General features: G+C 49.0%; 1 protein-coding gene across 34 annotated transcripts in view; it reads right to left on the reverse strand.

Moving 5' to 3' along the window:
• CACNA1G (calcium voltage-gated channel subunit alpha1 G) overlaps positions 1 to 15,824 on the reverse strand; it is a 101,700-nt gene that overhangs the window by 15,775 nt on the left and 70,101 nt on the right. For 6 of the 34 annotated variants that reach the window (XR_014936675.1, XM_085522603.1, XM_085522615.1 and 3 more), the window contains 10 exons: positions 15,419 to 15,508; positions 14,744 to 14,957; positions 12,034 to 12,084; positions 6,680 to 6,831; positions 5,182 to 5,291; positions 4,267 to 4,400; positions 2,783 to 2,853; positions 2,430 to 2,508; positions 2,235 to 2,356; positions 999 to 1,343 (listed from right to left, as the gene is read on the reverse strand). Coding sequence is in view for 27 of the 34 variants with exons in the window: in XM_085522603.1 (XP_085378729.1) it covers positions 999 to 1,343; positions 2,235 to 2,356; positions 2,430 to 2,508; positions 2,783 to 2,853; positions 4,267 to 4,400; positions 5,182 to 5,291; positions 6,680 to 6,831; positions 12,034 to 12,084; positions 14,744 to 14,957; positions 15,419 to 15,508 (1,368 nt within the window). In the remaining 7 variants the exon portion in view is untranslated. Of the gene's footprint in view, positions 1 to 998; positions 1,344 to 2,234; positions 2,357 to 2,429; positions 2,509 to 2,581; positions 2,692 to 2,782; positions 2,854 to 4,266; positions 4,401 to 5,181; positions 5,292 to 6,679; positions 6,832 to 12,033; positions 12,085 to 14,743; positions 14,958 to 15,418; positions 15,509 to 15,824 lie in introns of those variants that run through there. The other 28 variants (XM_085522616.1, XM_085522612.1, XM_085522605.1 and 25 more) reach the window with 14 other exon arrangements.

Raw genomic sequence — 15,824 nt, forward strand, 5'->3', positions numbered from 1 at the left:
GGTTTGCCAGCACTCTGCTCAGTGTGCACAGCAGCAGTTGGGACACGTTGTTTCTTCCTAGAGAATATAATGAGTCTGGATTTCCCCATATTGCCCTGAACTCCTTTCTCGTGTGCCAAGGAGCAGCTTTGGACTCCATCTCTGACAGCAGCGGCTCCTAATGGAACCAGAAACTGCTGGTAGCTTAGAAACTGAAACAAAGCTTAAGCGGAGATTTACTCTCTTCACTCTTGGACTGAAGATCATAAATGAGTTTTTCATGCATTAAAATACTCATTAGTCCACCCCAGGCAGAGGCCAAGATACGCTGTTGTGAAATCATGATGTAATAAAAGCTAACGAGCTCTGTGTAGGGTTTAACCCGATTTGCCACCAGCTAAGACTAAAACAAGGGCTGGAGCATTTTTCTTGCATAATTCCAGCACTGCTCCCTCCCAGGGGACACGTCTGAGCCATGACCTCACCTCCCCATCCCTCACACTGAGCTCCATGCAGACACAGTGCTCGGAGCCCTGCTCTGCTGCCCACTGCCTGGCTGCGCCTCCAGCTCTGCTGAGCCCTGGATTACCCCACTGCTTATAGTGTTTTTTCACGAGTTTGATCATGGGGGTGGCTTTCAAATTGAGATTCTATAAAACAAATTTAATACTTAAGGAAAGATTAGCCAAGTTCTATTCCCTTTTATGTTGCGGTTCGTGGCCAGCATTAGAAAAGCAAACTTATTATGCTCGTAATTTTGCTCTCACAAAGGGCCGAGCCCAGACTCTGCATTAGAGCTAATTTGGAGTTCAGCTCTGAACGGGGCAGCTCAGGCACATCTCCAGAACAAACTGCAAAGCTCTGTGCACTGTGGTGGGCTGCGGCCCTGCCCCGTGCTTCCTCCTGGAGCTCCACACAGAGCAGTGACGAACACAAACCCTGGTGTATGGCACACCCGCTCCATCATCACCCCTCGTGCACATCTTCCCCCAGCAGCACCCTCCAGCCAAGCTTCTCACCATAGGGTAAACTAACGAGAGCTGAGAATCCACCTTGATTTGCAGGGGATGGGGGCATCCACGGGGGCTCTCGGGCCTTTCACCACCAACGCCACCCATCCAAGTGAAGATGTCCGAGGGGCTGTGCTGGCCAGGGCTGATGGTTTTCATCTCCATCTCCAGTTCTGCCTCAAGCTCTGCCTCCTCCTTCGCCTCCTTGTTGCTCTCCTCCAGGTGCTTCATGAGCACAGCGATCACCACATTCACCAGGACAAACTGGGCCGTCAGCACAAAGGAGACGAAGTAGATGGGCGAGATGACAGTGTTGTAGCAGGTGGACTCCTGGTCACAGTCTCGCAGGGTGTCCTGAGAACAGAAGAAGACTGAGGGATGTGAGGAGGCTCTGGGCTGCCAACACAGTTCCAGTGCCTTGATTTGCAAAGTCCATTCTGCAAGGCTTAAGACCAAACATTGCAGTGTAGTGTGCAGCTCCCAGGCACAGCAGGGTGTGCTGCCATCCACCAGCTGCCCTGCAGACACCATTCCCCATGTTCACTGGATACACTGCAACCAGCTGTGACTGTGTGCACAGGGCTGCTTTCCCAAAGGCATGGCTTTATGGCTGTGCACCAGGAGAGGTTCACTCCCAGAAATGAGTTTTCCCAGAGAGTAAATAAATAAATAGATAAAACTTACAAAGCTGAAGCCATAACAAAGTAACACTAACAATAGTAATAGTAACTGTGGGCTTTTAAGGAAACACTAAACTTAACTAAACTAACAGGCCTAACTGAAATGAACTCATGTAACTTCAGGGAGGTGTACCTTTATTTTTTCCCCTCCGTTTTTACGCTGTTCTCTCTAGAAAAAAAAAAAAACCAAAAAAAAAAAACAGAACCTATGGAGTGTGCAGAAGGCTGCAGCCATTGGCCCACCTCGGCCTCAGGAGGGGATGGGGCAATGCTGGAGCAACTACCTGGGGCACATGGACCAGCACCACCTCTCATTTGGCAGGATAAGAGTGGCCTCACATTGTGCTGGGGGGCTCAGGTTGGGCATTAGGAACAATTTCCTCTCCTAGATAGCAACAATGCAGTAGCACAGCTGCACAGAAGTGGGGGGTGTGCCATGGGGATGCTGAGCATGACAGAGACGTGGAACTGAGGGATGTGGGCAGGGGGGTGGTGGGGTGGGCAGCCATAGAGGGCTCTTCCAACCCAAATGATTCCATGATTCTACATTTTGCAGGTCCCTCACCTTCATTATCCCGTTCCAGTTGTCCCCAGTGGAGACACGGAACAGGGTGAGGAAGGCCATCCCGAAGTTGCGGAAGGTGGCATGTCGGCCCAGCCCCTCACAGGGGTGTGTGTCATCACACTCTGCAGGATGAAGCACAGCAATGAGACCCTGCTCACCCGGCACCCACCCGGCACGGGGCAGGGCAGCACTCACCCAGGTCACCAAAGAGCTCCACTCCAAGAGCTGCAAATATGAAAAACAACAACATGAAGAGAAGACCCAGATTCCCCACCTGGAAAGAGAAAAAGAAACGGGGGGAAAAAAAACACAAAAAAAGAACATTCATTGATTTTTTTATTCCAGACCTGTTTCTTGCTGTATTCTTTAATCCAAAACTTAAATTGCTTCAGGGGGAAAATGACCTCAATGTGAGGACTGTATCTCAGACTGTGCTTCGGAAGGGAAATGTGATTATCTAATGACAGCAGAGATAAAATGATTAGCATTCCTCCGCAACAAACGCAGCCGTGGGCCGGAGGAGGCGCGGTGCTGAGGCAGGGGGTTACCTGGGGCAGCGCTTGCATCACAGTGTCCAGCAGAGCTCTCATCCCCACAGCCATCTTCAGCAGCTTCAGCACTGTGGAAAACACGGTCATGATTTGGTAACGGCAGCACTGGTACGGAGCAGAAAACCCCGTCCCTCTCACAGGAGCAATGGGTTGTAGGAGGAGAAATGTGAAATGATGGCAAGTATTCTCTGCTCCTGCCCTTTGATACGGCTCCTGGTTGCTTGGAAACTGCTGAAACCCCTGTGCCCTGCAGCATCACCCACCGAGAGCTGGGAAAGCACCACCGTTCTGCCCGCCTTCCTCTCCCCTCCCATTGGGATGGCACTCTGGCACCCAGCAGCAGCACAGGGCCATAACACTGGCTGAGGCAAGACAGCCAAATGATGAGGTTAAGACTAAAAAGCAACTTCCCTTCCAACTCTGCTTTAAAGCCACCGGCCAGGAGGAGTGGAGTCCTTTGGTGCCTCTCACAGCACTGTGCACACCAGGTTTGTTCCCAGTGGGGGTTGAATTCAACAAATGAGATGACAAATGAGTATCATTCCCCCACTTCCCCACTGTTTTCCTCCTCACCCCCCCTCCCTTTCCCTGTGCTGTGAGCAGCTGTTTCCCAGCTCTGGGGCCACTTTCCCACTTCCATAGGCTGCCCACTTGCAAACGTGATTCACCGAGGAACTGATTTACACATCTCTTCCAGGAGGCTGCATACCCAGTTGGAAATGGTATGTATTTTTAATTCTGAAAGGAATCCAATGCACAGGAAAAACACTTTTCTCCCAGCCCTTGAGACACAGCAGCATCTCATTTCTTCCCCAGTTCCCTCTTTGCTTAGAAGAGGGCTGCAATCACAGCAATTATGCCTCAGAGCACAACACTGCCCTTCAGGAGAGCCTGGCAGTGCTTTATTAAGAGCCTGAGCACTCACATTTTGCATCTCAAGTCATTTGGACCCACGAGGTCCTGCTGGGAAAGCTCTGGCCCTGAAGGAGCTGCCTTCCCAGCCCAGTACGTGTCAGTGCAGTGCGGAGGGACAGATGGATGCACGGTGACAAGGCATGTTTTGTCACAGTGTGGAGAGATGTAAAGGCTCGAGGGAAATTAAATTTATTAGATGCTTGCCTTTTAAAGCCAATGCACTCAGGCTCATGTTCTGCAATCCTCGTTAGAGATGACTTTGATTTGACTGGCATCATTTCCCAGGTACATCTCTGGGAGTTACAACCACAGCTATTTGTCTTTTAGTTCTAAGCTCTCAGCCTTCAAATTCTCTTAAGATAGAAACACATGGTCAATTGGCTCAGCTCTTTGGCTCCTCACAAGTATTTTCCTCCATTGTTCTTTTATTTGTTTACAGACTGCCGATGCCAGAGCTATTCACATTGTGATGAGGATGTGCCCCAGCACTGTTTCCCAACACTTAACTCTCTCCTGGAGGGGACCCTGCACCTCAACACAAGCAGATTCTGCTCAGTTTGTCTCACCTCGAGCAATCCTGAGAACCCTCATGATTCGGATAATAGTGGGGTTAATTGGTAGCGAAGCATTCACCTCAATCTCTTCCAAAGTGATACCCATGATAGACAGCAGCACAATTGCCAGATCTAATTGGTTCCATCTGGAGAAAACACAAAATGAAGTTTAACATCTACTAAGAAGCTGGCAACAGGAGGCAGCTTGTTTCACACAAATTCCAGGCATTTCAATGGTTCTCGCACTCAAATGAATCTGCAGCATTTTTCTGCGGGTATTATACAAAAGCAGTTACGTTATGAAATCATTATAACTAACACAGCTTGTTATAAAATCAGCCAACAGCCAACGATGCTCTTGGCTCAAGAGAATGAGAAACAAAGCAATTCTGCACCCAAAGGCTGCAGAGCTGAGGGGCGATGCTGGAGCAGCTGACGGCCCCTGGCAGACCCAGAACACAGGGGCTCACTGTGGGCTTGCTCAGGAAGAGCTGGACCCTGCAAACAGTTCTTACAGCAAGACCTGCTCTGGGCATAAAAACAGCCCTGAGGGGCTACAAGAGGGGAAATTTTAGAGAAAGATGCCATTCTGTACACTGCTCAGTGTCTGCATAAAAAAAGGTCCTGTTCCTACTTGATTCTGTTCTCATTCACCCAGCTCTCCTGGCTCTGCAGCCACAGGAGGAGATGTGCTGCTCAGCACTGCCTTGCTCTTCATTTTCTGCTCACCACATGGGTGCACGTCACACTCCTCCTCACACACACTCCACTCTCCAGCCCTCACCCCAGCCCATTTCTAACCCACCCCACCAAGAAGCATTCCCTTGTGTTACACTGCTAACACCAGGAGGGTCACTAAGCTCTAAAACTCCACCCTTGCAGCTGTGCCCTGCAGCCCCCAGGCAGCCAAGCTGCAGCCTGCGTTACCTGTCTTGGAAGAAGCGACGGAACCCGAAGGCAATGAGCTTGGAAACAGACTCCAGGACGAAGATAACAGTGAAGATGTAATTGCAAATCTTCAGGGCTTCATCAAGGACCTGTGGTGTGAACAGAGAGCAGAAGTTGGGTGCCAGCTGTGCACCAACAGGTTTGCCCTCACTGTGCTCCAGCAGAGATGCTCAGTCCCTAACAGGACAAAAAGCTCCACCATGGCCTCAGCAGTTTGACAGATGTCCCACTATGACCACCTGTTCCAGCCACCAGCCCATCCCTGCCACATCACTAAACCATGTCTCCTGGTGCCACATCCACCCTTCCCACGAACACCAACACACCAAGAAACCACCGAGTTGGGTACAAAGCTCTGTATGGCACACTCAGCCTCTGAAGTATCTGCAGGACCCTCACAACTGTGAGCAGACTGGAGTGATCCTATGGCCATGGTTCAGCCCTCTGTGCTGTCATCCCACAGCATGCCAACCTCAGGGTCATTACGCAGATGCTGCATACCAGAGGCTTAGAGACAAAATGTTATTTTCCTAAAGAAAATTGAAAACAAAAGCCTGCCCAGCATTGTTGTAATACAAGAGAAATCATAGCTGCAGAACGGCGGCGGCGAGATGCAACGCCCTCACGCGATTCCAGTGCGGGCTCTGCAGCCAAAAACATTCCTCATCACCAAACGACTGAATCACACAGGAGCTGCCCGGGTGTTTGAAGGTGACCCAAACAGAAGAAATAAACTGGGCTTGTGCCTTTCCACTTTTTGGCTCCTTTACGATAGGCTGGAGGATATTTTCCCCCTTTCTTTAATGCCTTTTTTTTTTTAAAATATACATTAAATATTCAAACCCTGTGTAGTTTTAGAGAATATTTCCTTCCATTGTGTGCTGTATTTATTCATTCTGAAAGTAGCTAATAAAAATAAGTACAAGTTATATGGCAAAAGCACCTATTTCCATCTCATTCTTACGCACAAGAGGCTTGACAGCTCAGGACAGGCCGTTTTTATTTCCAGAATATGACCCAAACCCAGGAACTGAGCACGCAAATACATTAAAACGTATTTTAAGGACCAGCATAGAACCCGGTGCCTGTGAAAATTAAGCCCTGTGGGACTTTGGGAGAAACTTTGCAAAGCAGAAAGATGTCACAAATGCAACTGGCTTTCCCCTTTTCCTCTTTTGTGAGTATGTGAAAACATTTAGTCAAACAGAAGGTTTTAATAATGATCCTTTGAAGCTAACAACACAAATGCACTCCCACCCTGACTGCCAGAGCAGTCACCTTGCACTTCACCAGAGGGGAGAGGTGCAACAGCTCCAGGTACCGACTGAGCTTTGGTACCTGAAAGGCAGGGGTAGAAAGGACACATTTGGCAGTGCCAAGGGAGGGGATGGCCATGCTGAAAAGGCCCCCAAGTCAAACAGCAGAAGCATCCTTAACTGTGCCCATCAGCCACACCACGTTGTGGCAGCACACTGACCTTCGGCTGCTGGTAGTGCTCCATAGCCATGGTGATCACGTTGAGGCCGATGACGCCCGTGATGAACAAATCCAGGTAATGGCTGGTGCACATCTGGTGGATCAGGAAGCGGAAGCGGGAGTAATCCGAATAGTAGGGCTTGCACTGCGCCTCTGCAGCGGGAGGAGAGCGGAAAGGCAACTCAAGTCACTTCTCTGTGCCTTGCTGCAGGCAGCACACCTCGCCTCCCACACTGACAAATTCTAGGCTGATTACAGCAACATGCTGTCGTCTTCCCCTCCCTCCCTCTCTGCTGCCACATTACCACCTTTAATACACAGCAGGGCTCCCATCATCTTACATCCATTAAACACCTCAAGAGGGACATGCGCTATACTCAGCCTTACGGCATCAGGGATGAGGTGAGCTGGGATCATTCTGTTGAGGAGTGTTTTCACCACTGGGAAAATTCAATTAAGTTTAAATTAAGCCGACAATTTTTGTAGCTGCTGAGCTTAGAAAGTCCCCAAAGCACCCAAAAGCCCAATTAGCAGTCAGATGTTGGGGACAGATTTTAGTACCAATGGCTTAGAAATAAAGGGCATTCAGTTAGCGGTGGGCTTTGAAAGAGAAGTAATTCGGTCCTATTATATTCTTTGCAGTAAACTGCAGAGAGAACAAAACTCAACACTTGGGCCATCAGAGCCATGAGGAGCGGCCCATAAAAATACCACGGGAAACTGATCAGTCGCAGCCTCAGCGACTAGAAAATAACAACCCTCCATTTAGACAAGATCTCCACAGCACAGATTTTGCTGTACAACTCATTCCCAGGTCAGGCAGCCTCAGAACGACACGTGCTCTTTAGACCCCAAGTGCTCCCACAGACAAACTCATTTACTCACCTAATCTCTAATAAGGAAATGCCAAGGCTGAGTATATAATTCAGTACCATTTTCAAGGAGGCATTATAATGCAGATTGAAGTGGAAAGGACTGTCTTGAATATGTCAGAGTGTAACATTACTCTACTAATTAGATGATCGACTGCTTATGAGAATTGTTGAGCTGTAAGAAATTACATGGCTTGATATTTTCTGCAGATGTACAGCTTGATGCATTACTCCAAGCAGAAAGTTGGGCAGAATGGAGCCGTGAAGGCTGGGCTTCAGCTGCCCTCAGGGAAGACTGAATTTAGAAGATTAAGTTTTGCCTGGAAATAGAATTGGCTTTGTCAATAGTCAGCGGCACCGCAATCAAAACCATAGGCTGAATGGCTTTGTGCACTCCCTGCTTCACAACAGGATCCCAAAAATCAGAGTTGCTTTGGTTTTTCCATACAGACAGGCGTTTCCCCCACAGCTCAGGCACCAGAGAGACAATCCAGTGAGAGGTTTTATTCTGTAGGGGTTTGGAACAACCACAGTCTGGCCTCAGCCCGGTGGCATTAAAGGCAGTGTTAACATTCACTTTCTGATCTGTAACGTGTTTTAGGTGATCTGTGCTGGAGTGCCAAGGCACGATACTGATGGAAAGGTCTGCACGACTAATTTCCACGCTGAATCTATTGAGTGCTTATACAGAAGCAGACCTGCAGCTGCTGACTCACTCATAAGCCCATGTCAGATATCTTGGAATCTGCATAAATCTCCATAAAGTCAAGATATCTCGATCACATTATGCTAAATTATGAGTAGCAAATTAACTAAAATGTTTGAACACAATTAAGTCAGGAACAGGACCTATTTTTATGAACCAACTTATCATCTCAGTAAGAAACACCATCGTAATTGGATCACTTCTCTACATTTATGTATAATTCACATTCAAAAAGAAAAATGTCAGTGTTTCTGCCTTTTTTTGCAGTGGATTTACTTATGAATAATCACACCGGAATTCATGTTTTTTCAGCCTTGATTGACAGGTAATTCCAAATCCTACAGAATAGCACCGACACCGTTAGAACAGAGAGAGGATTTAGAGAGAGGCTGTAAAACGTCTCCTGTGCAGGGATCTGCACCTGGATGAGCTGCTGCGTGACCTTATAAGCAGGGTTGCTAATTGCTCATCTACCCTCCCCCATCCCCGCAGCACCAATGCTTTTCCATGCCTTTCCCAGCACATCCTCAGGGTTTCCATAGCCAAACATCTCTTGGTGCTGCTGCTGGTAGACACTTTGTCCTTCACCACTAACTTTGCGAGGAGGGGATTTGTCAGCCCTGTTTATAAATCAGAGCAGCGCTCATCACACCGTGCTCCACATGCTGGCCATGCAAATCAGTGCAGTACCAAAATCACCTGGCGATGAACCAACCACACACCCACAGCATGCTGCCCGGGCACACAGCACTGTGCCTAGGGAGGCAGGGAGCTCCTGCTATCACACAAGCACCGCTTCTATAGGAGCAGTGCATTTCTGCACATCCATTGGGTGTTACTGGTGCGTAATTATCCAGGTGCAAAGCCCCTGCCCCCTATTGCACAGTGTTCTTTGGCGTTATTGCAATAAAGTTCTAAACAATACCAACATCTTGGGAAATACAGACATCTGTTAAACTCCAGGTGGTGAACTTCACAACTAACACAACACCACATTACTGTACTGTTACAATACACTGTGTCAAGAACAACAAGAGCTCTGGGTTAGTCTCGGTTATCACTGAAAGGTTAAATGGCTTCCCGGCACACGTGGCATTAAAGAAACGAGGAGAGCAAATGAACAAAAGAAAGAAGAATTAGCAGAATGAGAATGTGAGAAAATGGGAAAATACAGCAAAAGCCCACTACGAAACATCAGGCTGGTAAACAGGATGTAAATCAAGCTGCTTCACTGTGGCTGCAGGCCAGGAGCGGGGGCGAGGGAGCTGTCTCAGATGAAGATGCAGCTCCTCTGGATACAACCAGCTCAGGCTGTGGGTCCTGAGCAGTTTCCTCCCAGCCCAGGTAGGAAGGTGTTTTGGGAGAGGGAGATGGCGGCCCCAAGAGCCCAACTGCTTCTCCTCACCCTGGAGACAGGCTCCGTAGTGCTGCAGCAGTTGGGTTACTACCTGGCACAGCAGCACCAGCCTTCATCTTACCATTGCTATGAGCCCTTCATTCAGGTTGTTTCCCAAACAGGCTTTCCCTGCTCCTCCCTGCAGCACCCCATGGGATAGGAAGCACAGGCAATACCTGCCAACAGCTGGGAGCAGAATGCTGCAGCCTTCCTGGCACACCTGAGCATCTCACCATGCTCTGCCCTCAGCTCCCCCTACATGAGCCCACTGCTTTAAGGCACCACTACTGATAAACCCTCTGCACCCCCAGCCCTGCACCACCCCACTGCAGGAGGCGGAATGCAGAAGGGCTCAGGGGACAGTCCTGATGCACTGGGCAGATATGACAGCCCCATAACTGCAGTCCCTCGGCGGCTGCAGGACAGCTGGTGTCACCACTGGCACAGGGCTGCCTCGCAATATTGCCCTGTCAAGAGAGAAATTGCTGCTTTCCCCAAAGTGCCTTTGCAGCCGGAGCTGTGTGGGCGCAGGAAATTGGAATTCACGAGAGTGGGACAATTCCATTACAGTCTCCTCCAGCTTTTCCCTTCTTCTCTAATAAGGGAATTAACTCCTTTGCAGGTCTGGGTATATCTGGAGGACAGCAGCAAGCCGTGAGCAATGAGCCCGTGACGCAGCTGGATTTACAAACTGTATCAGGAATATTATTAGGTTAAAAAAGTAGTTTGCACTGAAGGAACTTTTTTGCTTTTTCTATTTAAACAGAGCATTTCACTTGGCTTTTATTGTACCAAATGGATTTATACTAAAAATAAATAAATAAAAAATGAAATGGAAAAATAAATTATTTCCACTGTGAAGTTTCCGGTTGTGACAGAATGAAGATTGGTGAGAAAAATAGAAGGAAAACTACAAAACTGTGCTGTCTCAGTGAGCACTGGGCAGCGGCACACAGCGCTCTGCATCTCCACATCACCAGGAAGGCAGACCCTCAAGAACCACAGAGATGAGTGTGGTCTGAGGCTCACACATGCAGGTACCCCCTGAGCCATGGGAGGACCACCCCTCACCCCACCACCCAATGGGGGGGCAGCCCCACATCCTTCAAGATGAGACCCAATGGAAAGAATCATCACCCAATGGAAAGAAATGTAGTAACACAAAGCACAGCCCGAGTCTGCGTGGGATAATGTAGGGGACTGGAATGAGTTGAGTGCCTTAAAAAGAAAAGAACGTAAACCAGGCTCAATGCAACTGTGCATGAGCAGAAGAGGCATCACAACCAAGCAAACAACAAATGCAGCCCCACACAGTGGGACCCCAGCACTGAGTGATGCCCAACAGCCAGCGCTGCAGGAAGGACAGGGCTGCCAAGGAGGGTGAGAGTGAAGACAAAGAAAAAGACAGTGGGAATGCAACAGGAAGGGATCGATTCAAGCATGTTGTGGTAACTTCCACCACAGCCCCAGAAACACAAAGGTGGGAACCTCTGCCCCCTGAACTGTCCCCTGTGCCCAAAGCTGACAGCCCTCACCTTGCAGCTGTTACTTGTGCTCTGTGCAATGTGTGACAGGTGGATGGAGCTCTGCAGTGGGGGATTTGTCACAGGTTTTAAGAGCACAGTTTTCCCAGCATATTATTTTTGTTGAAAATTACAGCTATATTTGTTTCTATGCTGGCGCCTCTTTAATTATTCAGGCTAATATTCATGAGTTACAAATTAAACAAAACACTTGGCTGATCAAAGCTTCTTCCAAGAATAAAAGGAGGCAGATTGACAGCAGTGCACGGTGGGTCGGGTAGGCAGGGTATGGCCCGAGTCCTACAGAGGGCACAAGGCGGCACCTTTACTCCTTTTAACCCAGAAGATGCCTGCTGAGTTTTGTGCCTCCCTGTGTAGGGAGGAAGAATGAAATACCCTCCCTACGCGCCCCTGCCTTCCAGAGACTCCTGCAAATCGCTCAGACTCCTCAGCCTGAGGTTGGAAAGCCAGAGCAAACCAAGCAAAGGTCCCTTTCACAGTCCAGTCATTATTCTCTGAAATAAAACAAAACAAGAACAAAAAAGAACACAAAGAAAGGCCATGAGAAGTCTGACAGTGCTGCAATGAAAGCCAGAAAAATAATAATAATAATAATAATAAAAAAAAGAGATGACTGCAAAATGTAAGATGACCATTGGATAAATTAAGGATTGGGAAGTGCGAGTCCTGAGCCAGGTCAGCAGACCTGCAGTCAGAACGAGACGTGTGTGCCACGAGGGAAGCGCCCGAGCCTTGCACCACACACAGGGTTTAGTGGGATGCCTCCGAGCAGCGCGGCCAGAGTTAGTTACACAGCACTGCCACTCACGGGGACACAACACGACAGCTGCCCAGTACCTGGCACCACGCTGGCTGTGCTCTCCATTAACACATCATCCAGCATTAGATCTAAAAGAACGAAACGGCATTAATCATCCGGCAGGACACGCAGCGAGACCTCCCTTCCCCGTCAGAGGTTCTGTGGTTCTGCACTGCCTCCATTCAGTATCTCCTGGCAGATCCTCTCCTTGCATGGCAGGGAGGGCAGCTCAGGGATCGGGGCTCATTGGGAAAAGCAAAGGGCTCTGGTGCTTCTCCCATGATGGAAGCCTAAGAGAACACCCTGGCTTGGTGATGAGGAGGAGGCAGTCCTGGAGGACAGAGTGGGTACCTGAGGTAGGGCACACATCCTGCTGGGCCAGCACCTGGCAGCAGCCACTGCATTGCCTACACCTCACCAAACCGGGGTCCCACACACTCCTCTGCTTTGCAGATGTCAGACTGGGGAACTGCATTTGAAAAGTCTATGAAGAAAAACAACTGTTAGATGGGCTACATCTGGCTGAGGGAAAAACAGACATCTGTGGGTGGGTGTGGGCTCTGGGAGACGCTCAGGATGCCCTGCCAGGAGTCCCCATGCAGCTGTTGGTACAGTACTTAACGTGGCATCCCCTGCAAGCTCCCACCATGCAGGATGAAGCAGCAGCATCTGTGAGCTCCAAAGGCAAAGCTGGACATGGTCAGTTAAAGACAATGTTTTGCTGAACGCAAATAGGGAAAACTGTTCTGAAGGGATTCGGAGGGCTTCAGACTTTGCTCTTCAAAGGTTTTTATGGCAATTGAATTTTCAGCAATATTTGATCCTCAATAAAGCAGCTGCTTATTGCCTCTTTAATTAGAGGCTTCGTAGGACTGAATGAATAACTGTATCTCCAAGGATGGTTTGTAATTCCTTCCCGCTGGGAAACTGCCCAGACTTGTGCCTTCTCTTCATCTAGTTCCTCTAGCATTACAAATAAGGTCATCAGTAGTAACTAAACATCTACTTTCCTTCTACGTCTGCCTTCCAGAACTGTGACTTTAAATAGAGATCTTTCAAAAGCATTTTCTACACCATCAGCCTGAAACTGCATTTGGGAAATGGTGCTGAACAAAAGATGCTCCCAGGCAGCACCAGCTCCTTCCACCTGTACTGCACTCAGCTGAGAGCAGCCTGAAGTGCTTGCAGGGAAAGGTGACGGCAGATAACTGGTTCTAAAAAAACACAAAAAAGGCTGATGGTCACAATCCACTTAGAGAAAGAAAAATTTGCTTACCCATCCCAACCAGCAGGGCTCACCAAATGCTCCAAAAGGAAGGATCTCCACGTAGAGATCCTCCCTGTGTGGCAACCAGCCCTTAAATGAGGCTCAGGGAGGGGCAGAACCTCCTGGCCACACAGGTGAATCGCTTTCAGCTGCACTCCCAGGGCTGCCTGTGTCCCTTCTCCAGGTGCTCAATCACTGGTTCAGGCTGTTACTCAGCAATTCCCATACAGAGCTGTTCTCCATCACTCCCGAGGGAAGCCTCCATCTTCCCACTGAGCATCAAGGGAGACAGGCTCTGGGCATAAAGCAAACCTCATTGCTCAGAGGCCGCTGTGATAATGCTATCAGTTACAAAACCTGGGAAGGTAATGGGATCTAAGGACAAGGGAAAGTGCTGCACGAGTGCTGAATGGAGAGAGGCTGAGACATACTTGTGTTACGTGGCTGGGCCTGCCACAGCTATTAAGTGGCTCCTCGATTATTAAAAAATAATAAGACAGACAACATCACCAGCTTTCAGAACAAGTGCTTGATCAGACAGTGTCCTAAGCAGTACTGAAGTCTGTCAAAGATTGAGATGTGAGAGGGGACGTGGAGAGAAGCAGAGACAGATTGGGGGGAGGAGTGGGGCCATGGACACGAAGGGAGACGGAGAACCTCTGGGCAGAGGAGACCATGTGAGAAGGGTTCATCTGACTTTGGCCCCTGGCTGACTTATTCCTCCATTTTTCAACCAAAATTAAAGAAACAGCACCCAAAGACAAAGATAGAAGACCATTGACAGAGTGGAGGCTGAGCACCTTTCCCTTTCAAAGCCTCCTCTAGAAGGTCTGCAAGAGCTGGGGGCTCAGTTCAGTTTGCATCACTGCCATTTTGCCTCCTCAGTTACTCTCCTCCGCAGCTTTTGTTTTCTAATCTGTATTTCTCAAGCAAATGCATTGATATGTTTTTCTGAGGGGTTTTTAAGCATTACTAGAACGAGATGTCTCCATTATTTTATTACACTCTTGAATAGCAGTGGTGCTACCGTGCCAATAAATAATCCTGCTTGATAAATGGGACAGGTGGCATCACTGTGGCATTACAAGGCTGTAATAAACCAAATAGTGAATCCAGCTATCAGCAACAGTGCTGGTGTCTTGGAAGATTGACGGTGCCATCCGGCACTGCTGATCTTTGCAGTTGTCACTATTTGTGTAACACTGAGCTCTGCCATCCAAGAAGCTCCAGCTCTGGTAATCATTATTTTTTAGATTGAAATAACCTCCAATGGGAAGGTCGTTGCAAATCACGCAGTGATTAAAAGGCTTCCACGTCTCCTTGCTCAGCCTAAAACACACACTACTTCCTTCATGCAAATTTCATAGCTGGACATGCTTTTAGGAGAAGAATGATCACCAGACGCGAGGCAGGGAGGGGAGGGAGAGGGGATTGTGTGGAAGGTCAAGCAGGACTCAGAAAGATGTGGAAAGACTACCGACCAGCCATCTGTTTCTCCTTACTCCTTCTCTTTTTCTCCAGCCGGCGAAGCCTCTTCTCCTCCCTCCTCTTGGCTTCTTCCTCCTCCTGGTGCTGCCGACACTTGTGGAAGTTCTCCACCACGACCCCCACGAACATGTTGAGCACGAAGAAGGCCACGATGAGCAGGAAGGAGATGAAGTAGAGGAGCATCCATGGGTTGTAGTTCATGACTGGCTGCAAAGGAAGACAAATGTCAGTGAAACCTCGAAGAAAAGGAGAAATGGTCACAGCTGCTACATCTGCAGGCTGGATGGGGGGTGATGCTCTACAGCAGGGCAGTGTGCTCTGCTCCCTGTGACAACCACAGCCCTCTGAGCTGCTTCAGCAGAACAGTCCCAAGTCACAAAGTGTGCTCAGAACCACGTCTGATCTGCCAGCAGCATCCCCTGCAGCCATCGTCGCCCTCACCGAAAACCCAGACCCACGCTGAGCAATTCTTTTCTCCTGAAATGCCCAAACTGCTCTTGGATTCCAGCCTTCACTCTTCAGCAAGCAGAGTCCTCCTGCTGCAGCCCTGCTACACCAACAGTGTGGCAAATCTGTAGGGAAAAGGCCGGCTTCCAGCCCAGGGCTCCTTGCTGTGCTCCCTCCCAACACACCACCTTTTTGTTCTGGCTCCTTCTTGCAGCTCATACCTGCTGGTCAACTCCCACTGCATCCAGGCCATCGTACATGATATCCACCCAGCCGTCCTTGGAGGCCAGAACAAAGAGAGACATCAGGGCCTAGAAGAACACAGAGAGGGTTTACAAGGAGTTGCAGCAGAGATTTTTCACTTGTAACACTTTACTCCTCTTTGCCCTTTCCTGTCTGGAGATCATCATCACCTGGCTGATAATGGGGTACTTTGATGCCCAAGGTTTCTCCTGGCAGCAAAAACTCATCAGTGTCAGAACATGGTTCAGCAACGAGTGCTAATTCAGAAACCACAAAGCTGAACACAAAGCAGCTTCATTTCCACCCTCCAGGTCTCTGCTGCTCCCTGCTAATTAGTCCTTGCCATGCGGCTAAAATAAGGCAGTGTTGCAGAGATAGTTGGAA

This window comes from Coturnix japonica, chromosome 23 (assembly GCF_054131305.1).
Source record: "Coturnix japonica strain WE chromosome 23, WE-NBRP24, whole genome shotgun sequence".
Classification (NCBI taxonomy): Eukaryota; Metazoa; Chordata; class Aves; order Galliformes; family Phasianidae; genus Coturnix; species Coturnix japonica.